At 40.4% G+C, this 27,725-nt stretch overlaps 2 protein-coding genes across 2 annotated transcripts in view; one reads left to right on the top strand and one right to left on the bottom strand.

The window, feature by feature from the left end:
• The window catches only part of FRRS1 (ferric chelate reductase 1), a 30,245-nt gene extending 18,791 nt beyond the window's left edge, over positions 1–11,454 (top strand). Inside the window, exons 8-15 of the mRNA XM_087719299.1 lie at positions 725–841; positions 1,777–1,892; positions 2,332–2,418; positions 4,735–4,832; positions 5,638–5,696; positions 7,995–8,135; positions 10,170–10,231; positions 10,745–11,454. Coding sequence (XP_087575425.1) covers positions 725–841; positions 1,777–1,892; positions 2,332–2,418; positions 4,735–4,832; positions 5,638–5,696; positions 7,995–8,135; positions 10,170–10,231; positions 10,745–10,837 — 773 coding nt within the window. The 3' untranslated portion in view covers positions 10,838–11,454. The remainder of the gene's footprint in view (positions 1–724; positions 842–1,776; positions 1,893–2,331; positions 2,419–4,734; positions 4,833–5,637; positions 5,697–7,994; positions 8,136–10,169; positions 10,232–10,744) is intronic.
• Positions 11,455–13,984: 2,530 nt separating this feature from the next.
• Positions 13,985–27,725, bottom strand: part of PALMD (palmdelphin) — a 102,115-nt gene continuing 88,374 nt past the window's right edge. Inside the window, exons 8-9 of the mRNA XM_087719298.1 lie at positions 24,499–25,560; positions 13,985–14,913 (exon numbers count right to left, since the gene is read on the bottom strand). Of these exons, the coding sequence (XP_087575424.1) occupies positions 14,870–14,913; positions 24,499–25,560 (1,106 nt within the window). The 3' untranslated portion in view covers positions 13,985–14,869. The remainder of the gene's footprint in view (positions 14,914–24,498; positions 25,561–27,725) is intronic.

Here is a 27,725-nt window from a genome sequence, read left to right as displayed (position 1 = left end):
TATATACCGCTTCATAGGGCTTTCAGCCCTCTCTAAGCGGTTTACAGAGAGTCAGCATATTGCCCCCAACAATCTGGGTCCTCATTTTACCCACCTCGGAAGGATGGAAGGCTGAGTCAACCCTGAGCCGGTGAGATTTGAACCGCTGAACTGCTGATCTAGCAGTAGCCTGCAGTGCTGCATTTAACCACTGCGCCACCTCGGCTCAGTGTAGCTTCTACCTCGGTAGAAGTGTAGCTTGTGGTGAATGAGGAGTGCACAATAACCACTCACATAGCTGCATTCTGCACTAGCTGAAGTTTCCAATACTTTTCAAGGGCAGCCTCCTGTAGAGTGCATTGAGTTGTCCACATGGGGTGTGTGATTGTGTGTGAGGGATTGAGACAGGGCCACCTAAATTCATAGCACCACCTAAATGGTTCACAGCAGAGATAAACAGCATACTGATGATTATGATATTATTGCATAGTGTTGTTAATTTATCCATGGCAAAGGATCAATATTATATCAACACATGGAATGCACTGAAATGCTAATTTTCACCTAGAAGCATTTGAGGGGTTGACTTTGAGTAGCAAATTGGAACTGCGTAGACAAACCAGTCTCTGAAGCAAACAGAATCTATGTTCTGAAGTCTTCACCCATGGAGATAATGTTATTTACTCTTCCTTTGCTGGTAGTGCATAATCTATTATTCTCTCGCCCCCTCCCCACCCCGATACAGAAGGTGAAATCTACAAACACCAACAACAGCCTCTGATTACAAATGGAAAATACAACATTCTCGGTCCATTAAAAGATATCGGAGGATCCCGCTCTCCATTCCTGATCAAAATGCACGGCAAGTTTAATTTTTATAAATTTGTGAAACACTATAATAGCGATGGTAATAGACTTATATACTGCTTCACAGTGCTTTTACAGCCCTCTCTAAGTGGTTTACAGACTCAGCATATCTTCCCCAACAGTCTGGCTCCCCATTTTACCCATCTTGGAAGGATGGAAGGCTGAGTCAACCTTGAGCCTGGTGAGAATCGAACTGCTCACAAGATTTGATTATTTTATTTTGTCTTCAGTTCCAAAGTAAGGTGTTTCTAAGATATTTCCAAAGAAATATCTTTTTGGCCATTTGGACATCTTGTGGGTATTCAAATTCTGCCAACAAAATACGGTGCAAAGATTAGCTTGCAATAGAATAAATAAGGGCAGAAGGCAGCTAAAATAGCTTGAGTACAGTCTTTTGCTCTTCTCTGTCTCTGAAATAAAATGGAAGCTTACTTTTAAGATCAAGGGTGTCAGGCCTGCATTTATATTCCTTTTAGAATTTTGGCCTGCCACACTTTCTCTTATTTCATTATGCTGTTTCTTTAGTATAGTTGATGGGAGGGGGGAATAGACAGGAGTGAGATTGTGGAATGTATTGTTATCATTCTTTACTAGAAGCCAAGGTCATCCTTTGTCTCTGTACCTTCACACCTGACTGGAAGCAGCTGGGTGTGGATGCCAGCGTGGAAGAAGAAGATTGAACCATGTGATGGATTGTGGGTGTGGGGACAAGATCATGAACCTTTAACTAGGTGGAATTCTGATGCCATTTCCAGTATTGGGATTAACACAGATGTGCCTAAGATGTCTGCTTTATTAAATTGGAACCTTAAGGATTGTTTTGCCTTGGACTCTGATTTAATTCTACATGATACTAGGAATGCTGACATTGGGCTTCTTAGCTCTGAACTCAAGTCATTAGTAAGTGTCTGGTATTTTTTTTCCTTTCAGGTGCCCTAATGTTTGTTGGATGGATAACCGCAGTTAGCATAGGGGTGATTGTTGCCCGTTTTTTCAAGTCTGTCTGGCCTCATACTCTACTGTTTGGAGAAGAGATTTGGTTTCAGGTGGGGAAAAAATGAATTTTGGAGTGTCTTTTTGGTGTATACAAAATATGTTTAGCAAAGTTTTACTCTTATTTTTATTCATTTATCCATGCAATTTCTAAGCTGCTTATCTCAGCCAAATGATTCTGGTGACTTCACAATTCTAAAACTATAAAACAGTTAAAGCAACTAAAAACAATAAAACCTCCAAAAATAAATGCATTCAGCTGCTGAGATAGAGAACCAACTAAAAGTAAATTTAGGAAATTAATACATTCTAAGGCCCGGGCCTGAGTACAACTTTTTAAAGCCTTACAAAAGGCCTTACACCAGAGTTTACTTGTTGTTCTATTCTTAACCGATGAATTTTCTGCCAAACCTTCTTGGTAAACGAGTATGTGTAACAGGCTGCTCTTTAGCATCTCTTAATGTTAATGTTTTTGAATATAACTTTTTCTAGATCCATCGTTCCTTGATGATGATAACAGTGTTGGTCACAAGCATATCTTTTGTTCTTCCTTTTATATATCGAGGAGGCTGGAATAAAGTAAGTGATGAGATTAATATAGATTTAACTGCTTAAAAATCTAACAATCATTTAAATCTTATTTCAAGGGCTTGGTATTCTGTCCTCATCCCATTTAAATACAAGACAGTATTCTATAATGACATCATCTTTTCCTCTGAGTGTATACAATATGTGAGTGAGCAAAATTCAATTATGTGGCAAAGAATTTGACTACATGAAGGTATATGGCAATATAAGTACTTTGTAGGCTTCAATGTTCACTTGCAACTTGCTTCAGAGGACCATCATCTTTTACAAAAGCAAGAAAAATGTATTTATGACTAGGATGCCGTTATGATAGTTGTTAGGTAAGCTCCCCGTTAGGAGAACGAGCGCATGCAGAGAAGCGTAGTGAGAATGGTGGAGTAGAATGCATAAACCAGCATACGGGGACACTGAATTGTAAAAACAGATAGTATTTTACTTCTGTGGAAATAGAAGCATGCAGAGTCCAATTCATACACGGTTAAGCCAGTCAGTCATCAACGTTCTCAGTTAAGGGGTGATCCATCAAACACAGTCCAGTATCATATAATCAGTTCAGCACACAAAGTCGCTAACAGTAAAACTCACAGTAATTCAATTTACTGAGCAATACACGACACATCTACAGTCACATCTACAACCAGTATCCAACGCTTGGCATCTAACAAACAGAGAGCTAATAGTCGTTCTGGCTCCATCTTATGGCCACTTGAGGAAACAGCAACCAATCACATTGACAGCAGTACTTAAAGGTACAGCACTATCATCATGGTTCATATATTGTTAACCCAACTGTCAAGACTATATTCCTAACAATAGTACTTTGAGAATTAACTCAGAATAGTACTAATGTAGTTAAGGTTAGAGAATGAAACTGGAAAATATCTGAATTTTATAGCTCTGGGAAAACAAAAATACCTTTTACAATTGCGTGTTGTATAGGGAAGCAGATACGTATTACCCAAGTAGAATTAGTGTCGTGAAACCAAGCTGATACACGATCTATCCTAGGAGATTAAATATACACCAGCCTTGTGGTGTTTCAAGGACTGTAGACTCTTGAAATGTTTCCACGTTTCTCCAGAGTTCACTGTCAAGGATTTGTTTGTAATAGCAGTAGACTTATATACCGCTTCATAGGCCTTTCAGGCCTCTCTAAGCGGTTTACAGAGAGTCAGCATATTGCCCCCAACAATCTGGGTCCTCATTTTACCCACCTCGGAAGGATGGAAGGCTGAGTCAACCCTGAGCCGGTGAGATTTGAACCGCTGAACTGCTGATCTAGCAGTAGCCTGCAGTGCTGCATTTAACCACTGCGCCACCTTGGCTCTAATGTTATAATTGTAATGTTATCTTTTGTGCTTTATTGTTTTTATGATACTATACAGAAAAGCTAACTCCCAATTTCTTTTTAATTCAAAGGTTTTATTTCTTTTAAAACACAAATATTTCATCATTCGTCAATCATTAAAACATCGAAGTACAATTTTTTTGTATGCCCCTCCCTCCCTCCACCCCCCAACCCCCCCTCCTCCTTCCCCCCCCGACTTCCCAGAACCCGTACACGGTATGGATTTTTAACAAACACAGTCTAAAATCTATTGAGAAAAAAGAAATAAAGAAATTAATGACATTCTACATTGACCTTAGCTTCTTCTTGCTGAACTAACTTTAAACAATTTAAATCATTTCTGATCTTAAGCATAGGCTAACTGGAATTTCTTGGTCCCTAACCCTAACCCTAACCCTAACCCTAACCCTAACCCTAACCCTAACCCTAACCCTAACCCTAACCCTAACCCTAACCCTAACTCCCAATTTCAAAAGAGATTTTATTACAAACATTATCCCTTGGATTCTATACATGGGAAATTGTCCTTTATAAATTAGCCCATCCAAAGTTTAGTGGTGTGATGTGTGTGTTGTAAAAGAAGAAAATGATTGTGCTGCTTGCCAAGTTTGGAACATCCTTGGGATCCCGATGATCCCTACCTTCTTGATCTTCTCTAAATCTTTGAAGATCATGAGTTATTTTGGGGTTTGTTTGGGGTGTTTATGTTGGTTTTATGTTTTTTATGTTTTTTTTATTATTATTATTTCTAAGCTCTCCAGGGTTATGCTTTGTAACATATAGCTATATACAGTAAATCTTTTAAAGCAGTGTTTCTCAACCTTGGCAACTTGAAGAATTCTGGGAGTTGAAGTCCAGACATCTTCAAGTTGCCAAGGTTGAGAAACACTGTTTTAAAGAAACAAAATACGTAAAAAGCCTAATTATAACTAACATTATTTTTTTTAAAAAAAATATAGCAAGCAGGTTTTCACTCCTATTTTGGCTCCACTGTGATGGCTCTGGCACTTTTTCAGCCTCTTATGGCAGCGTTCAGACCTCCCCAACAAGCACCAAGGTATTCTGATTTTGTACTGTACTCTTAATGGCTCAAATGTTTCTTAACAAAATTGTTAGTCGGCTATTGGAAGATTTAAGTGATCATTTAACTTAGTATCCTTTAAATGCCAAACTGTGCCTTCTAGAATTATCAGCCAAATATTGATATTGGCCAGTTTGGACCTGCAGGTCGGGAAATATAGGAACTTCATTTAACACATGTGGAAGTACCTTATGTGGTCTACTTCCAATAGACCGATCAGATCCCACAGATTAGGCCTCCTCCGAATTCCATCCGCCAGCCAATGCCGACTGGCGACTACCCGGAGGAGAGCCTTCTCTGTGGCTGCTCCGACCCTCTGGAACGAGCTCCCCGTGGAGATTCGAACCCTAACCACCCTCCAGGCCTTCCGCAAAGCCCTTAAAACCTGGCTGTTCCGACAGGCCTGGGGCTAAAGAGTTTTGCCCCCCTTCTCGAATGGTATGGTTGTTGTGTGTTTTTAAATTTTGTATTGTTATGTCTCATCTTTTTTATCCCCCCGTCTGTACCCCCTTCCCTGATTGAATTGTGAGCCACCCTGAGTCCCCTTGGGGAAAAGGGCGGCATATAAATATAATCAATCAATCAATCAATCAATCAATTATTCTCTGTCTTTTATCTTAGGAAATTAGCCCTTGCAAACCTCCAAAGATCTTCTGCAGACTCTAATTTTCCTAGCTTGTAAAAAATGTTTAAATGAAAATGCATAATACATTTGCGTTCTCCTTTTCTTTCTCCTTCCTTTGAAACGAGAAATGATTTCTTCTTTCCTTTCTGGGGACAGAAGGCAGATTTTCAGCTGGTTACACTGGAGCGCTGGCACAACTGCTAGAATATTAGCCGGTGAGTTTCCTGTCTTAACTCTTCAATGTACAGCTGCATGTCACCTAAGACAGTGGTTCCCAAACTTGGCAACTTTAAGACTTGTGGACTTCAACTCCCAGAATTCTCCAGACAGCAGAGCAGAGCTGGCTGGAGAATTCTGGGAGTTGAAGTCCACAAGTCTTAAAGTTGCCAAGTTTGGGAACCACTGCCCTAAGAGGAAAAAGCCACTTTTCTGCTCTCTGCTGACTGCTTGAAATTCCTCTAATGCAGCCTTTTGCTTTCCAGATGTGGAAAGTCTACTCTCTGACTACTCTCCATTCCGCATAATCTCAGAATTCAGAGAGTTGCCTTCAACATATCTAGCAGGCACCAGTTTGCAAAACGCTACTGTGGCATGAAATGGATATACGCTCATAATGGCGAACCTATCGCACGTGTGCCAGAGGTGGCACACAGAGTCTTCTCTGTGGGCACATGCACCGGCCAGTTGCTCTCTTCCAGGTTCTGGCACACGCATACGCGCCAGTCAGCTGGTCCGGTGTGCATGCGTACTGGATAGCTACTCTCTTCTGGGTTCCGGCCAGCTGGTCTTTGTGCGAAGACCAGCTGGCTGGTGCGCATGCGTATGCCAGAACCCAGAAAAGAAGTTCACCACTGTGCGCATGCGCACCAGCCAGCTGCTCTTTTCTGGGTTCCGGTGCTCCAGCGCACCAGTCGATGTCGAAAAGGTTAACCATCACTGATATATGGGATTTCGCTCTTCTGGTTGTAATCCAACTACATCTGTAAAAGTATAGTATAAAATTTGTAAATTTGTAAATTTAATGAATTTATATGCCGCCCAATCCCGAAGGACTCCGGGCGGCTTACAAAATACAGGACTAAAAAGATAAAAAGTTAAAAATAAAGAAAGAGAAAGAACAGATTAAAAAAGCAACACATCATACACTCAATCTAAGTGGGGCTGGACCTCATTTGTGAGGTCAACAGCCCCAGGCCTGCCGGAATAGCCAGGTTTTTGTGGCCTTTCGGAAGGCCGAGAGAGTGGGAAGGGTCCGAATCTCTGGGGATAGATCATTCCACAGGACTGGAGCAGCTACATAGAAGGCCCTCCCCTGAGGAGTCGCCAGCCGGCATTGTCCGGTCGATGGCACCCGGAGAAGGCCCATCCTGTGAGATCTTATCGGCCGTTGGGAGGTATGTGGCAGGAGGCGGTCTCGCAGATATCTGGGTTCTAGGCCATGTAGGGCTTTAAAGGTGATAACCAGCACCTTGAAGTCCGTTCGGAGACCGATAGGGAGCCAGTGCAGCTCGCGGAGGATAGGTGTGACATGGGTGTATCTAGGTACACCCGATATCGCTTGCGCGGCTGCATTCTGGACCAATTGTAGTCTCCGAACACTTTTCAGGGGCAGCCCCATGTATAGTAGTGCATTTCAATTGTTTAAAGCATAGGAAAAATACAGCCTGCAAAATACAGCTGCCAGGCATAATCTTCATTTACAGCAATGCTTCTGGGCCTCACATATACTTTAAAGATATTCTTAGAAAATAAAAAACAGCAGAGGACTTGGAACTCTGTGTCTGAGCAGAAATTGGGGTTCAGCTCAAATGAATAAATCAGCTCAAGTGCCTCAAACAAAAAGAGAAGCCAGAGAAGACGCAGAGTATCCTGGTCAACGTGATGGTGGGAACAAGTTTGTGAGAATGCCCACAAAAGCTCCCGAGCTTTTATGTGGGGCTGGTGCAGGGGTGGGTTGCTAATCCCGTTCCAACCGGTTCGGTTGGAACGGGGCCGGCGGCATCCTCGTGCACGCGTGCAGTTCACGCATGCGTCTTAGCGCCTGCGCGATGCTCCAGCTGCTCGCGGAGACTCGCACAGGCGCTGTATGTGCCATCCAGCTGCTTGCGGAGAATCGCACAGGTGCTGTATGTGCCATGCGCCTGCGTGGAAGCGCAGAAGCCTTCAAAGACCGGTAAGGAGCGCGGGCGGGCGGGTGGGCCCTTCGCTGTTCCCGGAAGTTACTTACTTCCGGGTTCGCCGACCAACCGGTTCACGGGGACCGCCGCGAACCGGTTGAAACCCACCCCTGGGCTGGTGGTAAAAAATGTTGGGGGTTCTCTTGATTTTAATGGCTCTGCAGCACAACCTATTGAAGTGGAGAGGATGTAAAGTTCCCCCAGGAAACAAGCCAGTATGCCCCAAATACTCCATGACTCCCTCTCTACAAAAGATTTGAACGAATGTTTTGCTGCACAGTACTTTTTGAACGCCTCCAACAAAGAGAGTCTAAATTTGGTCTTGTTCTTAACTAGTGGTAACAATGTTCCTGGGAATGGACTTGCCAGCTCTCAACCTTCCTCCTTGGGATACGTACGCAATGATTGGATTTGTAGCTTGGCATGTTGGAATTGATGTGCTTCTGGAGTTACATGGCTACTGCCTCATCCGCAAAGGTTTGCACGGAGAATAATCAAGTTGCAAAAAACAAACAAACACTTTTTGGGTGGGGTTTTTACTTTTTTGTTTCGGCAGGGCGGGAATGGCTTTCTGGAAGATCTTGGATTTTGCTGTTCATGATTATTTCATACACTTTTTCCCCGTGACACATTCCTATACAAGTCACAGAAATAATAGAGCCGAGGTGGCGCAGTGGTTAGAGTGCAGTACTGCAGGCCACTTCAGCTGACTGCTATGTGCAGTTCGGTGGTTCAAATCTCACCGGCTCAAGGTTGACTCAGCCTTCCATCCTTCCGAGGTGGGTGAAATGAGGACCCAGATTGTGGGGGCAATATGCTGACTCTGTAAACCGCTTAGAGAGGGCTGAAAGCCCTATGAAGCGGTATATAAGTCTAACTGCTATTGCTATAATAGACAGCTCAATATTTTAATCATTGAACTTGGTTGCCTTGTAACACCAAGACTTACACTTACTGTTTCTTAAAGTACTGAATTGTTAATTTTAGCAAGGTGAAGTTTTGCTGTGCATATGAACAAAAAATATGTTCTTAATTACAAACTTGCAATGCCGCAAAACACAATAATCATGATATAAAAGTTAGGGGAGGGAATCCCGCCTCTTTGTCCTATTGCTATTCAGATAGACCTAGAGAATGTCATTGTTTGGCTTCTGTAAAAAGAGAAAAATAGCATTTTGGAATCCAAATAGTATTTTCAGGTGGGGAGGTGAAAGAGAAATACCAATTCAACCCCTCCTGCTAGAAAACTATAATGCTGGGTCATTTCGACAGTTAGTACAGAAAATAGCATTGTGCTGATATTCAAAGAATGCCATATAAAATGGCTGCATTGACATGCTAAGAAAAGGCAGGTTTTAAGTTGCAGTTAAGTGCACAAGTATTCTTTCTCCTATAGCCACACTTAATAACAATAATTATATATCTGTGTGTATACATATACATATACATATACATATACATATACATATACATATACATATACATATACATATACATATACATGAGGCACTATGCCAGTTTTTCAGATGAATGCATCCATAGCCATTATGGCCAGTGTTTTATTTTTGCAATGCAACAAATGTCAGGAAGGATTTTTCCTCCCAAATACCTTATGTGTATTTTGAAGGGGCAGTTATTGCAAATTGGAACAAAGAAAAAGAGCTATATAGAAGAAGAAAAAAGCAGAATTGTAGATAAAGATAAATTATAGATAAATTTATTTATAGGCCGCCCTTTTCCCTGAGGGGACTCAGGGCGGCTTACAACGTATAGGGAGGGGAGTACACACAATGACATATGAAGACGGTACATAATTAAAAATAGAAGCAACATTCATTCATCATTCGGGAGGGGACGGATTATAATCTTTAACCCCAGGCCTGACGGGATAGCCAGATCTTGAGGGCTGTGCGGAAGGTCTGAAGGGTGGTGAGGGTATGAATCTCCACGGGGAGATCGTTCCAAAGGGTCGGAGCTACTACTGAAAAGGCTCTCCTCCGCGTAGTTGCCAGTCGACACTGACTGGCGGATGGAATTCGGAGGAGGCCTAATCTGTGTGATCTAATAGGTCGTAAGGAGGTAATTGGCAGGAGGCGGTCTCTCAAGTACCCAGAATTGTAATTATATTTGTCTCTAAAGGCCTGGGTTTGATCTCATGGGTGCCATCTAATGTGAAACTTAAAATGCAATACAAGAGGGAAAAAAAACCTTCTCCTTCTCTATAAAAACATAATTTCAAACGTATCCTATTAAACAGATCTTTATTGTACTGTGATGGATGGGTGGTTGTATTACAGTGGACCTAATATGTTGTGCTGTTTGTAGGCACAATATTATCTTTTTGGATAAAATATTTCTTTTATTTTGGCTGGGGAAGTCCGAGAGTTGAACTCCATGTACCTTAAAAGTTCCCAAGGTTGAGAAACACTGATTTAAGGTGATACTATCCATGTGAGTGAAAGAAAGAATGCTTTCCTGCACAATAGCTTTAATTATACTTCTCTTTTACAGTTGAGGTCTTGGAAGATGACAGGGTACAAATATTGCAATCCATATCTTCTGCAGAAGCCCAGGTAAGCCCTTTGTCAGGTGGTGGAGAGAATGGAAAAACACCTTCTAAATTCTATACTATTTTAAGACAATAGGGTTAGAGCAGTGTTTCTCAACCTTGGCAACTTGAAGATGTCCGGATTTCAACTACCAGAATTCCCCAGCCAGCATTTGCTGGCTGGGGAATTCTGGGAATTGAAGTCCGGACATCTTCAAGTTGCCAAGGTTGAGAAACACTGGATTAGAGCATATGAATATATTTTTTTCTCCTTAGGAAAGAGGATCCTCTGGGGGGGTTATGACTAGGCTAGTATTTTTCATTTTCAGATGATTTTTCATTAACAGATAATTCTGTTAATTTTATCATATCCTTGAAATGCTAGTATTGTTTTTCCACAGGTTAATTTTCTAATACTATCTCTTTCCTTTCTACCGCTGCCATCAAGAATAATTATAGACATGCCTTTTTCTGATGTGGTTTAATCATTTCATAAATTAGTAAACAATTTTTCTTTTCACCCTTTTTCTTCCCCCAGGGCCATACATTTAAAAAAGCAATGCTGTTTATCTACATTTGTGGCAACGTAGCATTCCTTGCCACCTTCATAACAGCAGTTGTGCAAGTATGATTCCACAAAAGCCTTGACTATTCTATAGTTTGTCATTACAGTTCAAAATAACTTCTTACTGGATTTTATAACTGTCAACGGAACTCATCTTCCATTCAAGGTGTGAGAACAACTCTTCACCACACAACCATTGAAGAGCAAACTTGGTTGGTCTTGATAAGAATCTGTCTTGGGCTTCTTCCCGAGTTAACTACTTGCTTTAATGTTGTATATTTATATTCTGTAGCTTTACCTGTTATCTGAAAACTAGGAGAGCATCTTATTTTGAGCCAATGGACCATTGTTAGTTCATTTACTCATCTGAAGATATCTCATCAAGTTCCAGGACGTATCTGTCAGATGTGGCTGATATTTCACACACAGTAGTTTTTCTTGTGGTAAAACCTGGTCTTTGGTGACCATGTGGTCCACAGCATATCAAAATTGGAAGATGATAAGCATATAATGATGAAAGATCCACCTCTTTTGAACATGAGCACATATATACAAAAGATAATTGCATTGCAATTGCAATGATTGTTCAGTCCCACCCCAAAGATGCTGCTGCATGTGCCTCATGTTTCATACATGTTGTCTTCCCTCCCACACACAGATAATCACTATTTTAGTATTGTGAAGCCCATCTCCAAGTACATTTTTTTACAAGAAGCTCTTTCTGGATTTTTTTTTTTTTTTGAATTCAAGATATTTGTATGAGAATACTCTTTTGAAGTATTTATTACAGATTTTTACAGATTGAGATGTGCAATGACACTTGTTATTCCAAGAGTGATGACAATTGTTTGAATGTTGTGGTTTCTTGTCACTTCTAAACACTTGAATATATTTGTCGACTACCTCTTTCTCTTGAAAGTAACTAGGTACTACTATACAGATTGTCCTCTTTAGCATGTATTTAATAAATGATGGCTAATATATTGTTGCTAAAGTTAGGATGATCTCTTAATTGTATTCATCCATTGGTGTCCCCCTTTGTTACAGACCCCCATGTGTGTTCTACAGGGTTAAAAAAAACTTCTGGAGAAGTCAAAAATATGTAGGTGATGCTGCTGGGTTTGGAAAAGCTGGGAATTAGATGGCGCTGCATATGGAAATAGGCTAAAAATGTTAGTGTAAAATTCCAGTCCACATTGTTAAATGGCAATGTAAGTCAGACTTTAGGATTCCGATCCTAAAAAAACAGCTCGGTCTCTTTGACGTCAGACTGTTTCCATTACTTATTATGCTCCATAAATATGATGTCCATGACCAGAAACGCTGTAGTTTTATAGACGTTATGTTGCATACCAGTGGTTTAGTATTTTTAATTTTATGAAATTCTTGTCCCAATTTTTGAAGGGAATTTCTTTATAACTTGTAAGCAGTGTTTAACCAAATACATAGCTGCTAGTCGTATTACTATTCTTCACTGCAAATGTATTTGCCATTAAAGAGTTTGTTCACCTGTTAAGTACGGAGTGTTGTGTCTTCACACATTTCCATGACTTAGTATTTATGTAGCGTAATTTTGCTAGGGATTTTTCTCTAGGCAGCAACTGTATCCAATCACCTATGAATCAGTGACTGAAAACTTAATAAAGATAACGTTGAAATAATACCGAATCTGTGAGAATTGTGATGTTTAGAAATGGGAAGAAAAGCTTGCTAATTCTGGGTCCCTTCTCTGTCCATTCTAGTTATTTTGAAATACTGCTGGTTCCAACCTTGCTTTTAGATCAGAAAATAGTAGGAAGGTGGCCACAGCGTGGTCTCCAAATGCGCTTCAAGGTGCTGGTTATTACCTTTAAAGCCCTACATGGCTTGGGACCTGGATATCTGCGGGACCGCCTCCTGCCACATACCTCCCAACGACCCATGAAGATCTCACAGGCTGGGCCTCCTTCGGGTACCGTCGACCGGGCAATGCCGGTTGGCGACTACTCGGGGGAGGTCTTTCTCTGCAGCTGCCCCGGCCCTGTGGAACGATCTACCCGCAGAGATCCGAACCCTTCCCACTCTCTCGGCCTTCCGTAAGGCCACTAAAACCTGGCTGTTCCGGCAGGCCTGGGGCTGCTGACCCCAAAATACGGTCCAGCCCCATTTAGAACGGAGTGTATGGTGTGCTGTTTTTAAATCTATCTTTTTCCCCCCCTGTATTTTATTTTTGATTTATTCTGTACTGTAAGCCGCCCGGAGTCCTACGGGATTCGGCGGCATATAAATGTTATTATTAAACTTGCAAACTAGCTTCTATGAGAAAATTACAAGCAGTCTTGTGAATGATTCGCAATGTTCTCCTAAGTACACAACTAGAATTTTTGAGAAGGCTGCCCAAAAAGTTTTTTTTTTTAAGTAAAAAAGTAGAAACTGGCTAAGTTATTCCCAAGCACTTTTGGCAGCAGTACTTTTCTGTCTTTAGTCTTTCTGAGCAATTTTTAAAAGGTGGGCAAAAGAGTTTGTGGTCAGTTTTTAAAAACTGCAGCTGTCTTACTCTTCAGAGCCCCAAAAAGAGGGCTCTAGCTGTCAGCTGAAGAGGATCAATCTGAAATAAAATCCACTGAGCAGTCAGAATAAATAGATTCTGGAAAAAGAAAAGTATTTTCCCCTCCCTCCTTATATTTTTCATCACAAATATATAAGCAACATAGAAAATATTCAAAGTATCATTTGTAGCAGTGTATTTTAAATAGCCTTTGACCAAGTCTCCTTTTGGGGGAAAAGATAGCTTCGTAGTCTCATATATAATGTATTGTTCATATATTTCCCACAGGATACGTGCATTTTAATTCCATTTTGGCCTTTGTAATGGCCACTCTCATTTCTAGGGAACATGCATAGTGCCTTATGAAGTATTTTTAGATTGGACTCTTCAATACACTGCAATAACATTTCCACAATTGGGACACTGTGTGGTGCTATTGATTAGGTTTACAGCCACAGCCAGTTACGTTGAAGTTGTCCGTAGTAGTCTAATCTTTCCAAGAGAAATATGTTTTAAAAATACATAACATTAACAAAACATCTGAATTACATTGAATATTTTTTGGAACACAAATATGAAGCACTCTCTCCAAACATACAGACTCAACCAAACAAAGCCTTGCATATATCATAACAGAACATTCTGATTTCTGGGCCAAGCCGCAATCAGAAGCAAGTAGCTACTAATGAGCAGAGCAATATTTTAATAACCCAGTTTCTGAGTGTCTTTTAAGTATTGAGATACTATGATGATAAATGCAAGATTTGGTACAAAAACTGGGAGAGGTATGTACATTCCAGCTCAAAAGCAAACTTTTTTATCAGGCGGCTAGAGGAAACAAAAAGGAGAACAGTTGGGACAAGGATTCCTTACTGGCTAAATTCCAAAGATGAGCAATAAACATAGATAGGAATATGGAAAGCAATGACATGAAGGATAGAGTGACCCCCCCATTTCCCAAACAATGGGGCATTTTCCAATGTTCAAAAGGAAAATGAGATACGGCTGCCTCTGTAGGATGCGTTACTATTGATAATATTAGGGGTACTTTAATGGCTTTATCCACCAGCCATAATCAAGTTCATAATTAAGTCATCAGCTTCCAATATCAAACACACACACGGGGAGTGCTTTTGCCCAATTTGAAAAACACTGCTGAAATGGAATAGAGTTCAGTAGGAATTGGAAAATCAGTTCATATCTTATATTCATGTTTTGGTATAGTCAGAGAAGATGATGGGCAAGACTGCAACAAAACTCTAGATGCATTGAATTCATGACACTGATCCTTCAGCTCTTATAAAATATAATAAGGCTGACAAATTCCTAACAAATGCCACTAATAATTCCTTGAGGAACACACTGTTTTAACAATATTCATATATGGATCAGAGTATCCATATATTAGGATTCATTATTCATATTAGCAAACATTCATTTTCCTGTAAAGTGCCATTATTATGGATGTATAGTTGATGATAAGTAAAAGCTACACAGGTCCAAAACATAGAAAATTCTTCTTTCGCTTTTGTTAAACTGCCAGAATTTTAGTATTATATCACTGCGGCTGTTTAAATCACTTTTTTCCCCAGCTTTGCCATTCTCATTCTCAGAGCTGTAAAAGAAAAGCAAAAGCAAAATATTATATATTGATATGCAGAGAAGAGCAACAAAGATGATTAGGGGACTGGAGACTAAAACATGAATGGTTGCAGGAACTGGGTATGTCTAGTTTAATGAAAAGAAGGACTAGGGGAGACATGATAGCAGCATTCCAATATCTCAGGGGTTGCCCCAAAGAAGAGGGAGTCAAACTATTCTCCAAGCCATCTGAGGGTAGAACAAGAAGCAATGGGTGGAAACTAATTGGAGAAGCAACTTAGAAGAAATTTCCTGACAGAACAATTCATCAGTGGAAGAGCTTGCCTCCAGAAGCTGTGGATGCCCCAACCCTGGAAGTCTTTAAGAAGATGTTGGATAGCCATTTGTCTGAAACGGTATAGGGTTTCCTGCTTAGGCAGGGGGTTGGACTAGAAGACCTCCAAGGTCCCTTCTAACTCTGCTATTGTATTGATATGATATTGTAAAATTATAGTATTAATTAGTTAGAATCATACTTACCTCACAGGATTAATCCCAGAAAGTACTGTTAAGTTAGTGTAAAAGAAGATCAGAAATTAATAAATATACTATCAAGTTACAGCATAGCCATATGAGAAAGAATAATTTTCAAACTGTATTATAGTGACAACTGAATATGCATTCTGGTCTACTATTTATCTAAATAATTTGGCTTTTCATTACAAGTCTAGATTTCTGTCTGTAATAAATGAAAAATACCTATGCAAGGGTTAGTTTGTTCATTTGCACTAATATTTAAAATAGAAGTTAAGTTTTCCTATGGTATTTACTTTTCTGAAACATTGGTCCACTTTTCATGGTTTAAGCATGTCACTATACACGTAGTCCTTGACTTATAACTACAATTGATCCCCAATTTTCCGTTCCTAAGCAAGATAGTTGTTAAGTGAATGTTGCTCCATTTTTCAACCTTTCTTGTTACAGTTAAGTGAATTACTGCAGATGTTAAGTGAATCAGTGCAGATGTTAAGTGAATTTGGCTTCCCCATTGACTTTGCTTGTCAGAAGGTTGCAAAAGCTGCTCATATGACCTTGGAACACTGCAACTGTCATAAGTACAAGTCAATTACCAAGCACCTGAATTTTGATCCACGTAACCATGGGGATACTTGCAATGGTCTAAAGGTGAAAAATTGTCATAAATCACTTTTTTCAATGCCATTGTAACCTCACTACATGAACTGTTATAAATTGTTATAAATTGAGTTCTACGTGTACAGGTGAAATCATCACAATTATGACAAATCACGGCTTGAACCATCTTGCTTTGCATGCAATGAGTCTTATCTCATATATTAGTTTCACCTTTTAAGTTGCATTACTGAAATAAATGAACTTTTGCACGATAGTCTAATTTTCCGAGTTTCACCTGTATGTTGGCTAAGAAATTCTGGGAGTAAAGTCCACACATTTTAAAGTTGCCAAGTGTGAAAAATGCTAACATAAAGCATTCAGTGATTCACAAGTATCATCTGGATGCCTGTTCTGGAATCTGAATTATACTTTTAAGACAGTGACGTGCGGTGAGGTTTATGGCTGGTGAGGCAGCAATTTTTTTAGACTTGTGGGCTTCAACTCCCAGAATTCCACAGCCAGGCATGCTTAGTTCCAATTTAAAGCGACAGCATTTGTTTTTCTCCTTTGCTAAATAAGTTTCCTTCTTTTTCTTTTTCTTCTCCCTTCCCCTCCTCCCTCCCTCCCTCTCTCCCTCCCTCCTCTCTCAAACACACACACACACACACACACACACACACACACACACACACAAAGTTGCACCAGGAGGATGAAGTTTGAATTCCACTCCCTCCGTCCAACCTACACGTACCTTTTCCAGCTGTTTCAGAGAGGATTTCAACTCTGCTCTTGCCTGTCATCATGAAAAGAAAAAAAATGTAAAAGGAAAAAGGCAAGAGCTGAGGCCAGGCTGGGCTAGTTGCTGCCAGAGTCACCATGGATGACTCTGCTTAACAGTTTTAAAAAGCCTCTAAAAAACCACCCTCTACAGGAGGAGGCAGGAGAACGACGTGCCTCACCTACGTCAGGAATTTTTCGGCTTTTAACCCTTGCTTAACTCTGCTTGAGTGATCATAAAAAGTCAGACTAGATGAGGCACATCGTTCTCCTGCCGTCTCCTGTAGAGGGCGCTTTTTAGAGGCTTTTTTAAACAGTTAAGCACTAAGCAGAGTCATCCATGGTGACTCTGGCAGCAACTAGCTCAGCCTGACCTCAGCTCTTGCCTTTTTCCTTTTATATATTTTTTCTTTTCATGATGACAGTGGTGAGGCTCTGCCTACCCTGCCTGCACGTCCCTGTTTTAAGACAACTTTCTTAACATGAATGCTGAGGATTTTAAGCCCATCATTTCTACTTCATTAAGATATGAAATAATTATAAAGCGAAGAGGCTTTCTTCCAACCTACAGTTGTTTTCCTTTTGTTCTTACACCAAAATTACAGGTCCTTTCTTATACATTCAGTTTTACTGCTCTCTGTATTTTATTTTATTCCTTAGTGCCTTTTAGGCTTTGGCTTTCTACAATGTAAACTATTTTATCTTTTCCAATAAAAAGACTGCCATTGATTTCAAGCGGTTTTAGACCAAAGGAATTTTGCTGAAAATATTCCAAGAAAAGAACGTTACTCATTTCACAAACAACCCTTTGTGCATTGCTACCTTACTCTTCCTGGCTTTGTTTTCCTTTTAGAACAAGCAGTATAATTATGAGATTGTTTTGGAAAATTACTCATTTCCCTGCATTCTCTGATTATTCAGTATGTGTTATGGCAGAAGGACAATGTGTGGGAAAACCTATGGAGGAGGGGACCAAGGCAAGGGGGCAATGGAATTGCTTCAATAGCAGATAGCAAATGCTGTGTGGGCCTGCCTACAGCCGATGTGCTTATTTCAGTTCCATACTAGGAGCTCAGGCTGGCAGGGCAATGCCTCTGTAGCATTAGGGAAATTGTGGATCAAGAGAAAGCACTGACTAAATCAATTAGCAAAGCATACAAAGTATACTCCCTATGGACAAAATTAGGATAGTCATTGTAGGTTGGGTTGTTTTAGCAGCATGACAACATTCCATATGTTAAGGAGGAAAAACAAAATTGCAATTGCAATTTAGAAATGTTTTATAGACTTTAGTATCCTTCAATACTTGGGAAGTCCATAACCAAGGAACCAAAGATTCCAGAGCAAGTACTCTTTCATTGGTTCTTATGCTATTTCTCACAGACTTAAGTCCTAGACCTGTGATGACCAGCTTATGACCTTATGTGTTAAAGGGGAACACAACACAATATTTTGGGTGACATGTCAGCATTCAACACTTGACAACTATTCTCGAAAGCATGCCTTGTTATTGGGTGATTTTCAAAGGCCGTGAAGGCTGAATGAGAATGGGCTGTGTTCTCATACGGCCTCTGGGAATCAAGTGTGTGTGTGTGTGTGTGTGTGTGTGTGTGCGCGCGCACACACGCTTTTGAGCCGAGGTGGTGCAGTGGTTAAATGCAGCACTGCAGGCTACTTCAGCTGACTGCAGTTCTGCAGTTCGGCTGTTCAAATCTCACCGGCTCAAGGTTGACTCAGCCTTCCATTCTTCCGAGGTGGGTAAAATGAGGACCCGGATTGTTGTTGGGGGCAATATACTGACTCTGTAAACCGCTTAGAGAGGGCTGAAAGTCCTATGAAGCGGTATATAAGTCTAACTATAGACTTATATACCGCTAACAATATTGCTATTGCTATTTTGCAGCTTTTGGAAAATGCAGAGGCTGGGAAGAGCATTCTCTGTTTCCAGAACAAAGGACTTGTGTGACCCAGAGCAGCTTCAGGTAGGCCGCAGGGGCCTAACAGAAAAATAACATCACCTGAAGATAAGATGGCAGATCCTCAGGAACATTGAGCCACAGGGGCCATTGCACCATTCCCCAAGGTTTGTGTGCCTTGGGGAAATGGTGCAAGGGAGCCTATTCAAGTGGTAGTTGTGGTGCTTGGGCTGAAGTAAGGCTCGGACTTCTGCTTCAAGCCCAGTCTTGCCTTTGCCATCAAGTGCCACTGTTCAGGGTGGCCTAGAACAAGGACAATGGTTTCTCTTTTGTTCAGGTCTGTGTGTGAGAGAGGGGGGAGGAGAGAGAGGGAGAGAGACTAGCAGAATCAAGTATTCTTGCAAATTTTTGGCACGCATGTCAAAAAGTTTCACCTTCCCTGTGCAATCCTTTTCCTAGGAACAGATGGGAAATTTGGCCCATCAAAACAGACAGCCAAGCTGAGATTGCTCCCACAACATACAGAGAATCTAGATTCCCTAGGTATCGTTCATATTTTTGCATGCACACTGTAGTTTACAGAAATTGCCCAGAATTAAAACGTCTGTTCAGGCCAGATTATTAGAGAAGTATGCACAAAAAAACAGAGAAACCTGTGAAAAAAAGATGCTTGAGTGGTAGAAAAATCTATACACAATATGCATACAAATAGCCCTGGAATAATCCTGAATTTGTTTTATAGCAGACAGACCTCAGAAAGATGAAATATTCAGCACAAGCAATACTGAGAGAGGTTTGACCTAAGTCTGGACACAAATATATTTTGGTTTGAATCTGTTTGAAGATGAGTCTGCACTACAGGTTTGCCCAAGAGTGTTTGTTTCTCAGCTTGGCTGATATTTCCTACAATTGGTGTCCCAAGGCATGCTGAATTTTATCCTGGACTATATAGCAATCATGACTAACACCCACTGCCTGATCTCCTCCCTCTCCAAAAAAAAAGATAAGCACAGTCAGACCACTACCAAGAAACTCCAGGCTTGTAGTTCAGAAAGGCAAATCAAATACCCCAATAGAAGAAAACGTCAAATTATTCCCATAATATTGCCAGGAGAACTTCTGAATCCAGCTGTGAAATCACTTGAAACTAAGCTCAGGAGAATCACTTCTAATCTTCCTTTTAAAGACAAATGGATGACAATTCAGTTTCAGTTAAGTTTTACACTGTGTGAAGAGGTATTTCCTTTTTTTTTAATCTCTTGAATCTCTCAGCAATCACCAAATCTCTGCTAGATTGCCCTGCAGGGAAATTCCAAGAACACTCAGGATAATAATACAATAAAGTATCTTCTTCAATGGTTTTGAGGAGGATAAATCTAGTTTCCCCTCTGCTCCATCATGAAGATGGTTTAATCAGGTTTTACTTATGGAAAACCCTATTGAAGTTATATCCTAAAAGGGATATTCAATTGCTTAACTCTTATTTTTTTTACTTTTAACTTGTAAATCTTACCTTCACTTTTAATTTCATCCTCAACTATGCTTTATTATTTTACAACGTTCTTTGTAAACCACTCAGAATACTTAGGTGAGGTGAGTGGTGTATAAATTTGATTGATAAATATCATGCAGCACATTGGCTCCTTGTAGAAATGTGCTCTCGGCAAGGGTGGGTTTCTCCCAGTTCGCACCAGTACGCCAGAACCGGTTTGTGAAATTTAGCGTAACTTTTGGAACGCTTTTGGAAAGAAGGAAGGAAGGAAGGAAGGAATGGGGAGAGATACACACAAGAAAGGAAGGAAGGAAGGAAGGAATGGAGGGAGAGTGAGAAAAAAGAGAGAGACACGGATAAAAAAAGAAAGAAAAAAAGAAAAAAGAAAAAGTGGGAGAGAGAGAGAGACGAAAGAAAGAAAGGGGGAGAGAGACAAAAGGAAGGAAGGAAGGAAGGAAAGAAAGAAAAAGAAAGAGAATTTATGACAATTGAGCTCAAAATTTTGGTTGCTAAGCAAGAGCGTTGTTAAGTGGGTCTCACCATATTTTCCAAGTTGGCTACACCCACCCGGTCACATGCCCACCAAGTCATGCCCATCCAGCCACATGACCGCTGAGCCACTCCCACAAAACAGGCCACACCTACAGAATAGGTTCTAAAAAAATTTGAAACCCACCACTGGCTCTCGGGCTCCATTATGCTCATCTCAAATGTTTAAATCTCCAATATTTTTTCCCTACCCAAAGGAAACCAAACTTGGACAGCCACCAACATTGAAATCTTTCATCACTCAAGAATGTGAGGCATGTATAAGAATATACTAGCTGTTCCTTTAATAAGTGGACATTGTTCTCTCTCCTGTACAGTATCAATCTGCTACTATTGAACTGGTATTTTAACATGTGACATCAAGCCTATAAATTGCAGGCTACTGTCAAGCTCTGTGAGTCAGGCAAAGTGAGAAGCGATGCCACATTGGACCAATGTGTAGGGAACTCTGCCAGTCTGCCGATCATAAATAACTCACACTGAGATAATGAGAGTTGGGAATTGGTCCTGAATAGCCGCTTCCAAATCTCTCCGACAGCTTCCAGGTAAAAGAATTATAATAAACAGTGCAGAACCTTCAGGGCCAGTCCAGGTTGAGGTATACCTTGGCCCAAATGCTGTGCTAACTGGATCATAGTACATTATTGTGAAAGCTTATGCTCTACCTGCTGCCTATGTTGCAACAATATTTCTACTACTTGTTCTGCAGGAAACAGAGTGCCTTAAGGGTTCTATAGCCATTGGCCTAAGTCCACAAGGCAGGATTCAGTGCTTCTACAGAGGAGAGAGAGAGAGAGAGAGAGAGAGAGAGAGAGAGAGAGAGAGAGAGAGAGAGAGAGAGAGAGAGAGAGAGAGAGAGAGAGAGAGAGAGAGAGAGAAGTAGAGGGAGAGACAGAGACAGAGACAAATAGGGAGAGACAGAGAGAGGGAGAGAGACAGAGAGAGAGGGAGGGAGAGACAGAGACAGAGAGAGATACAGACAGAGAGAGATACAGACAGAGACAGAGATACAGACAGAGAGAGAGACAGAGAGAGAGAGGGAGAGACAGAGAGGGAGAGCCAGAGAGAGGGAGAGCCAGAGAGAGGAGAGCCAGAGAGAGGGAGAGACAGAGAGGGAGAGACAGAGAGAGACAGAGAGGGAGGGAGAGGGAGGGAGAGAGAGAGACAGAGAGAGGGAAAGAGAGAGACAAAGAGAGAGAGAGAGAAATAGAGAGGGAGAGACAGAGAGAGAGAGGGAGAGACAGAGAAAGACAGGGAGAGACACACACAGAGAGAGACAGAGAGGGAGAGACAGAGAGAGAGAGGGAGAGAGGGAGGGAGACAGACAGAGAGAGAGAGGGTGGAGAGAGAGACGGAGAGAGGGTGGAGAGAGAGAGAGGGAGAGAGAGGGAGAGAGGGAGAGAGAGGGAGAAAGAGGGTGGGAGAGGGAGACAGAGGGAGAGAGAGAGGGAGAGAGAGGGGGAGAGAGAGAGAGAGTAAAGAGGCTTTTAAGATTAATATTAATCTTTGAAAGACTTTAAAACTAGAAACAAAAAATCAGTTGGATTTCTGGAAAGCTTTATATTCTTCATATCTATTCTAACCCCACAGGACACACTAATCAGGATATGATTGTTATAAAACAGGAAAGATTTGGCCGTCATTTCTCAATATGTTTTTGCAAAGTGAGTGTGTTTGCACGTATGAATCTTGTCTGCAAAGAGATGCATGCAACCTCCAAGCACTGAATGAGGTGAGAACTTGTACTAGTTCTTCAACGTAACTTTTTCTTCTGTAAAATTCTTCTCGAAAGTTCAAGAGTAAAATAAGGCATGTGTGGTTCCTTGCTAGCAAATGTTTTTTTTTTTTGCTGCCTGATGAAAGAAACTTCAACTGTTGCTTTCACTTGAATTTCTCTTTCTATTCCAACCACATTATAAATCTCAGATCTGTATCAGCAGTTGGGATTTGATAGAGCACTGCACACCAAAACAACTAGACACAAGAACATTTTTTCCCTAAACACCATCACTCTGCTAAACAAATAATTCCTTCAACAGTCAAACTATTTACTAAGTCTGCATTACTATTACTATTAATCTTCTCATCGTTCTTATCACCCATCTCCTCCCACTTATGACTGTATAGCTGTAACTTTGTTGTTTGTTGTTTGTATCCTTACAATTTATATTGTTTCCTAGTATGATTTGATTGCTTATTTGTACCTTATGACTATCATTAAGTGTTGTACCTTATGATTCGTGACGAATGTATCTTTTTTTTTTACCTACACTGAGAGCATCTGTACCAAAGACAAATTCCTTGAGTGTCCAATCACACTTGGCCAATAAATAATTCTGTTCTGTTCTGTTCTATTTTGTTCTATCTCTAGACATCTGCCAAGCAAGACATTGTCCCCTAGACCAGTGTTTTTCAACCTTTTTTGTGCAAAGGCACACTTTTTTCATGAAAAAAAATCACGAGGCACACCACCATTAGAAAATGTTAAATTTTTTTAACTCTGTGCCTATATTGACTATATATAAAGTGTTTTTCCCACGGCACACCTTACACTATGTCACGGCACACTAGTGTGCCGCGGCACAGTGGTTGAAAAACACTGCCCTAGACATTCTAGCAATGCTGTTATTTCTCAACATAACTTCCCGTTCAGTACTTAAGCAATAATGAATAAAGGGAGATACAGCATCCTTTCTTTGCTTTGCCCACTAAATAGAATTAAAAAAAAAACAATTAAGACCCTCTTAGATGAAAAGCAAACATTTCATCTTAGACCAAATATTGGCTTGCATGAACAACAAGCTTGATTGTATGTATATGGTGCTATTTCGTGCTTGTCGAAGAAAGCTACTATTAGTTGTGTTTGCATGGACACAGAATAAAACTATGAACTCTGAAGCCACTTGATGTTAAGGCTATTAAGATCTGTAAAACATTTTGATTGCAAAAGATTAATAGTGAGTTGATTTCATGCAAAAGATTAGAAAATGTAACAGCTTTTATTAAAGGTAGATACACAGTCTGAGATTAATTTACAGACAGAAGTGGATTTCTGTTATTTTTGACTATTAAAACAGGCATTCTCTGTTAAAACAGGGTAAAGTCTATATTAAAAGTTGCATTAAGTCTTATCAAGTGAAATGGGCACTATCCAATAATGATTAAGGCAAGACATATGACTAAATTCCAAAAATGGAAAGAATGGTTATGGTTTAATCACCAAAATGGAATTTGATTTGATTTGCCATATATTGCATAGGTGCAATGAGAATTCTCAATATTATTTTCAAAACATGCTTAAATTAGAAAGTTAAATATCTGATTTGCATTATTATTCTGATCTGATTTTGGTAATATTAAACAAGCTTTGGTTCTGACCACTTAGATCCTTCAAAGTGCTATGATTGCACATTATTAAAAACTAAATGAAACACTCAAACAAGCTTCCTCAATCTGCAGCCCTCCAGATGCATTGGACTTCATTTTCTATTATGTGTAATCAACATAGTATGCTCAACTCAACTCAACCATTGAAAATGTCAGCAAGGGATTGTGGAAACTGGGAATTCAATACATCAGAAGGATGTGAGGAAGGGTGTATTAGAATTTAGAAAAGCAGGAGGAAATTGGTTACAGGTTGCAGATGAATTAGAATTAAAATGAAAAACAAGAAGAAGGGGAAGAGAGTAATGTGAGTAATGGATCTGCTACATGAGAGCACAACAATGCTGTGACTTGCCCTTTTTTTTACCTGTTAAGGAAGGTTCTTCTGTTCCATCACTTGCTAAGTGGCCATCAAGTTGACCATTAAAGGTAGAAGAGCTCAAACTTTCTTCTTGTTCTTTCAGTGACATGGAATTTTTGTAAAGTGGCTTGTTTATGTTGTCTCCAGAAGTTTTGGTCTGTGAAACTGCACATGTCTGATTGGATGGCTGATAGACCTGACTATAAGGACCCACTGGATGATAACGAGGTGTCTCAATTTTTTTTTCTTCTTCTTCACTGTCATCGCTGATGACAACAAGTTCCGCATGGATAATCCCATCATACCCACAGATTTTTTTATTTAGTTCTTCATCGTCCACATGCTGGTATCCCATGAAAATCATTGTAACCGGTTCTTCTGTATCATCCACGGCGTAACATGGGGTAGCTTGGACCACGCTATAATTATCCTCACTCTCTAGGGCTGCCGGAGAAGAGTTTCTGATCTTCTTATCTTGGTATTCCTTCATCTTTTGATATGGCTGAGCAGTTTCTTGTGTAGCTTCTCTTTGGGCAGAAGACCCTAGCTTATTCTGAGGATTAGCCTGTAAGGGCCTTCCTAATTGTTGACTAACTGGACAATGAGAGTTCTGCTGGCAGCTCTTTGAAGTATCTAGAGCGTCTTTTTTAATATCATGCCATTTATCCTTATCAACGAGTTCATTAGAAAAATGGTCAAGGTGGCTGATCTTATTCTGGATGTTATCTTTTCCTTCATTCGCTTCTTGGATGAATTTATTCTTTTGAGGAGTTCTGGGTCTGCAAAACTGGTTGGCATATACTGGCTCATGATATTCAGTGGGAGACTTGGATTGTTTCTCGGTGGCTTGTCGTAACATATCCTCCACTTCGACTGGAGCAAGATCATCCACATCATCATTCTTGGCGCTCCCATTGGCACACACTGCATAGACAGACTTTCTGCCATCGTCATACACTTTGACTCCTGCTCCTTTAAATTCTTCTGAAGGGAGGGGTATTGTTGACAAAACTGTGCTCTCCCCAGTCTTCATGTCTTTTTTTACTTTAATTTCCATAGCAAACAATGCTGCAGGGAAAGAAGCAAGCAACCTTTTAAAAGGTTATTAGCTAATGATCTGGTCGGGTCTAAGAGACAACACAGTGAAATCCAATCCACTTTAATCCTCTGTTTGCTTAGACCTAATGGACACAATCTTGCCAAACTAAAGTTATAACTTTCTAAATAAAAGGTATAGACATACTCTGAGAGATTCTAGGCTGTGGCTACACTGAACATCTTCCCCATTCCCTCTCCAGCTCAGGATTGCACAGTGCCTTGATCCCGACCTCTCTCTGGGAAAGCTCTGTTGCCAACAGTGCCCCCCCCCCACTGCTCCTCCTCCAGGTGCATATTGCATTGCAAATAAACAACTTAAAAATCTATAATAAAAATCTATGAGATAGCAGTAGACCCGTGTGCCAGCAAGTAGGCTGAATAATTTCAAGCCTTGTGCATGGGGAATTTCCCTACCCCAGTTAGCTTTTTACTTACAATTCTTTTTCTCCATATAGGAAGCAAGAAGAAAATTACAGTAGATTGGGACAAAAATTGCGGAGAGGAGTCAACACTAGGGAAAGATTGAGCACTTCTAACCAATCTACCTGCTTCTTCCAGTTTATGTCACACAACTCTTTATTTAAGTCTGATTTAGCTTTAATTCAAAATTTGATTTCAACTAAGAGGACATTGAGGAAGTAAATATAATTTCCTCCTTATTTTTAAAGTATATTTTCTACAATTGCCCTGCTGCTCTTACCTGGCCACCATCCAGTAAAGATTAGAATAAGGTGGCGCGGATGGCTTTGGCTGCACTGCAGAAATCTCTGTATGATACATTATGACTTCGTATAGGCTCAATTTTATTGTAATAAAACGGAGCTTATACATATAGGCATCTGGTAGAAGCTATGATGACACCGTATTATAATGTAAACATGCAAATAGCGCAATTTCACAAATGACCAATGGCATATCTTGTTGCCAATAATGACATGACATACATGACTTATTTGCTTTTATCACCTCTCCAGAGAAGTTGTAGTTCTCACCTCCCGGTTGTGGCTCTGCGTTACTGATGATCAAATTTAAAATGATGGGGGGATTGGGTGAGTTTGGAAGCAATTGCAATGAAAATGTCAGCTTTGCAAAGAAATCTATGCAAGTTAACATCCCAAAAAATTAATAGTAAATCTGTTTATCCACAATTTGTGATCCATTTAATTGCCAGGAAATAGAAAACTTTTTTTTGTTGCAAGAAACAATAATTCGGTGGCCCATCTCCAGCTAAAGCTTGGATTCAATCTGAAGCTTCTGCAACTGTCAGGCCTGCAGCCATCTTTTCTTTTGGATCTTTGGCCTGCCACACTTCCTATTATTCTACTATGCATTTTCTATTGTGGGAAAATGGGAGGGGGGATTGTAACGAGTTACATACTATGTAGCCATAACAACATTCTTTCTAGAAAGCCAAGGTCATCCATTGTTTCTGCACCTCTGCACCTGATCAGAACTGGAGGGGTGCAACTGCCAGCATGGCAGTGGGAGATTGGATCATGTGATGGACTTGTGGGTGTGGGGGCAAGATCTTGAACTTTCAACTAGGTGGGGAAAACTGGGAAGCTTTCAGATTTGGGTTTTCCCAGATGTGCCAACAAGGCTCTCTTAATAAATTAGAACTTTGAGCAATACTTTGCCTTACACTATCACTAGCTGGTGTATTCCTGATTTTCTCAAGTGAATGTCTTTTGCAGATGTGCTGGATTACAACTCTCAGAATTTTAATCCATGCTGTTTGGTCTTCTGAAAGTTGTAATCCAACATATCTGGAAGATACCCAGGCTGGGCAAAAACAAATGCAGATAATAGAGGACTAGAGAGTCACACTCAGATATTATCAATCCCTAGAAGTGGTTGGAAAACAGCCTGCAATCATTTTAACTTCTTCCAGTGTGCAAAGTAAAAACCAAGAAGAGAACATCTGCTTTGGCCTGATCTGTTCCACAAAAGCAACAAAAATCCCCTTCCCCACTTCACTCACAAGAAATTAAAGATAATTTCATAACTTAATGTTTTTCATGACAGCCCTTTGTGCTGAAGAGGAGACAAATTGATGCAAATGTCTTAAGTTTCATCCCTTTTCTTTTGCTTAGGCTGCTACCGCCAGCTTCATCATACGTGAGCTAAGAATAAAC

This window comes from Thamnophis sirtalis, unplaced genomic scaffold, assembly GCF_051295495.1.
Source record: "Thamnophis sirtalis isolate CommonGarterSnake01/CBP01778 unplaced genomic scaffold, rThaSir2_p1.2 scaffold_7, whole genome shotgun sequence".
In the NCBI taxonomy this organism is placed as follows: domain Eukaryota; kingdom Metazoa; phylum Chordata; class Lepidosauria; order Squamata; family Natricidae; genus Thamnophis; species Thamnophis sirtalis.
The sequence above is the reverse complement of the archived record's forward strand: the minus strand, read 5'-3'. Positions and strand labels throughout refer to the sequence as shown.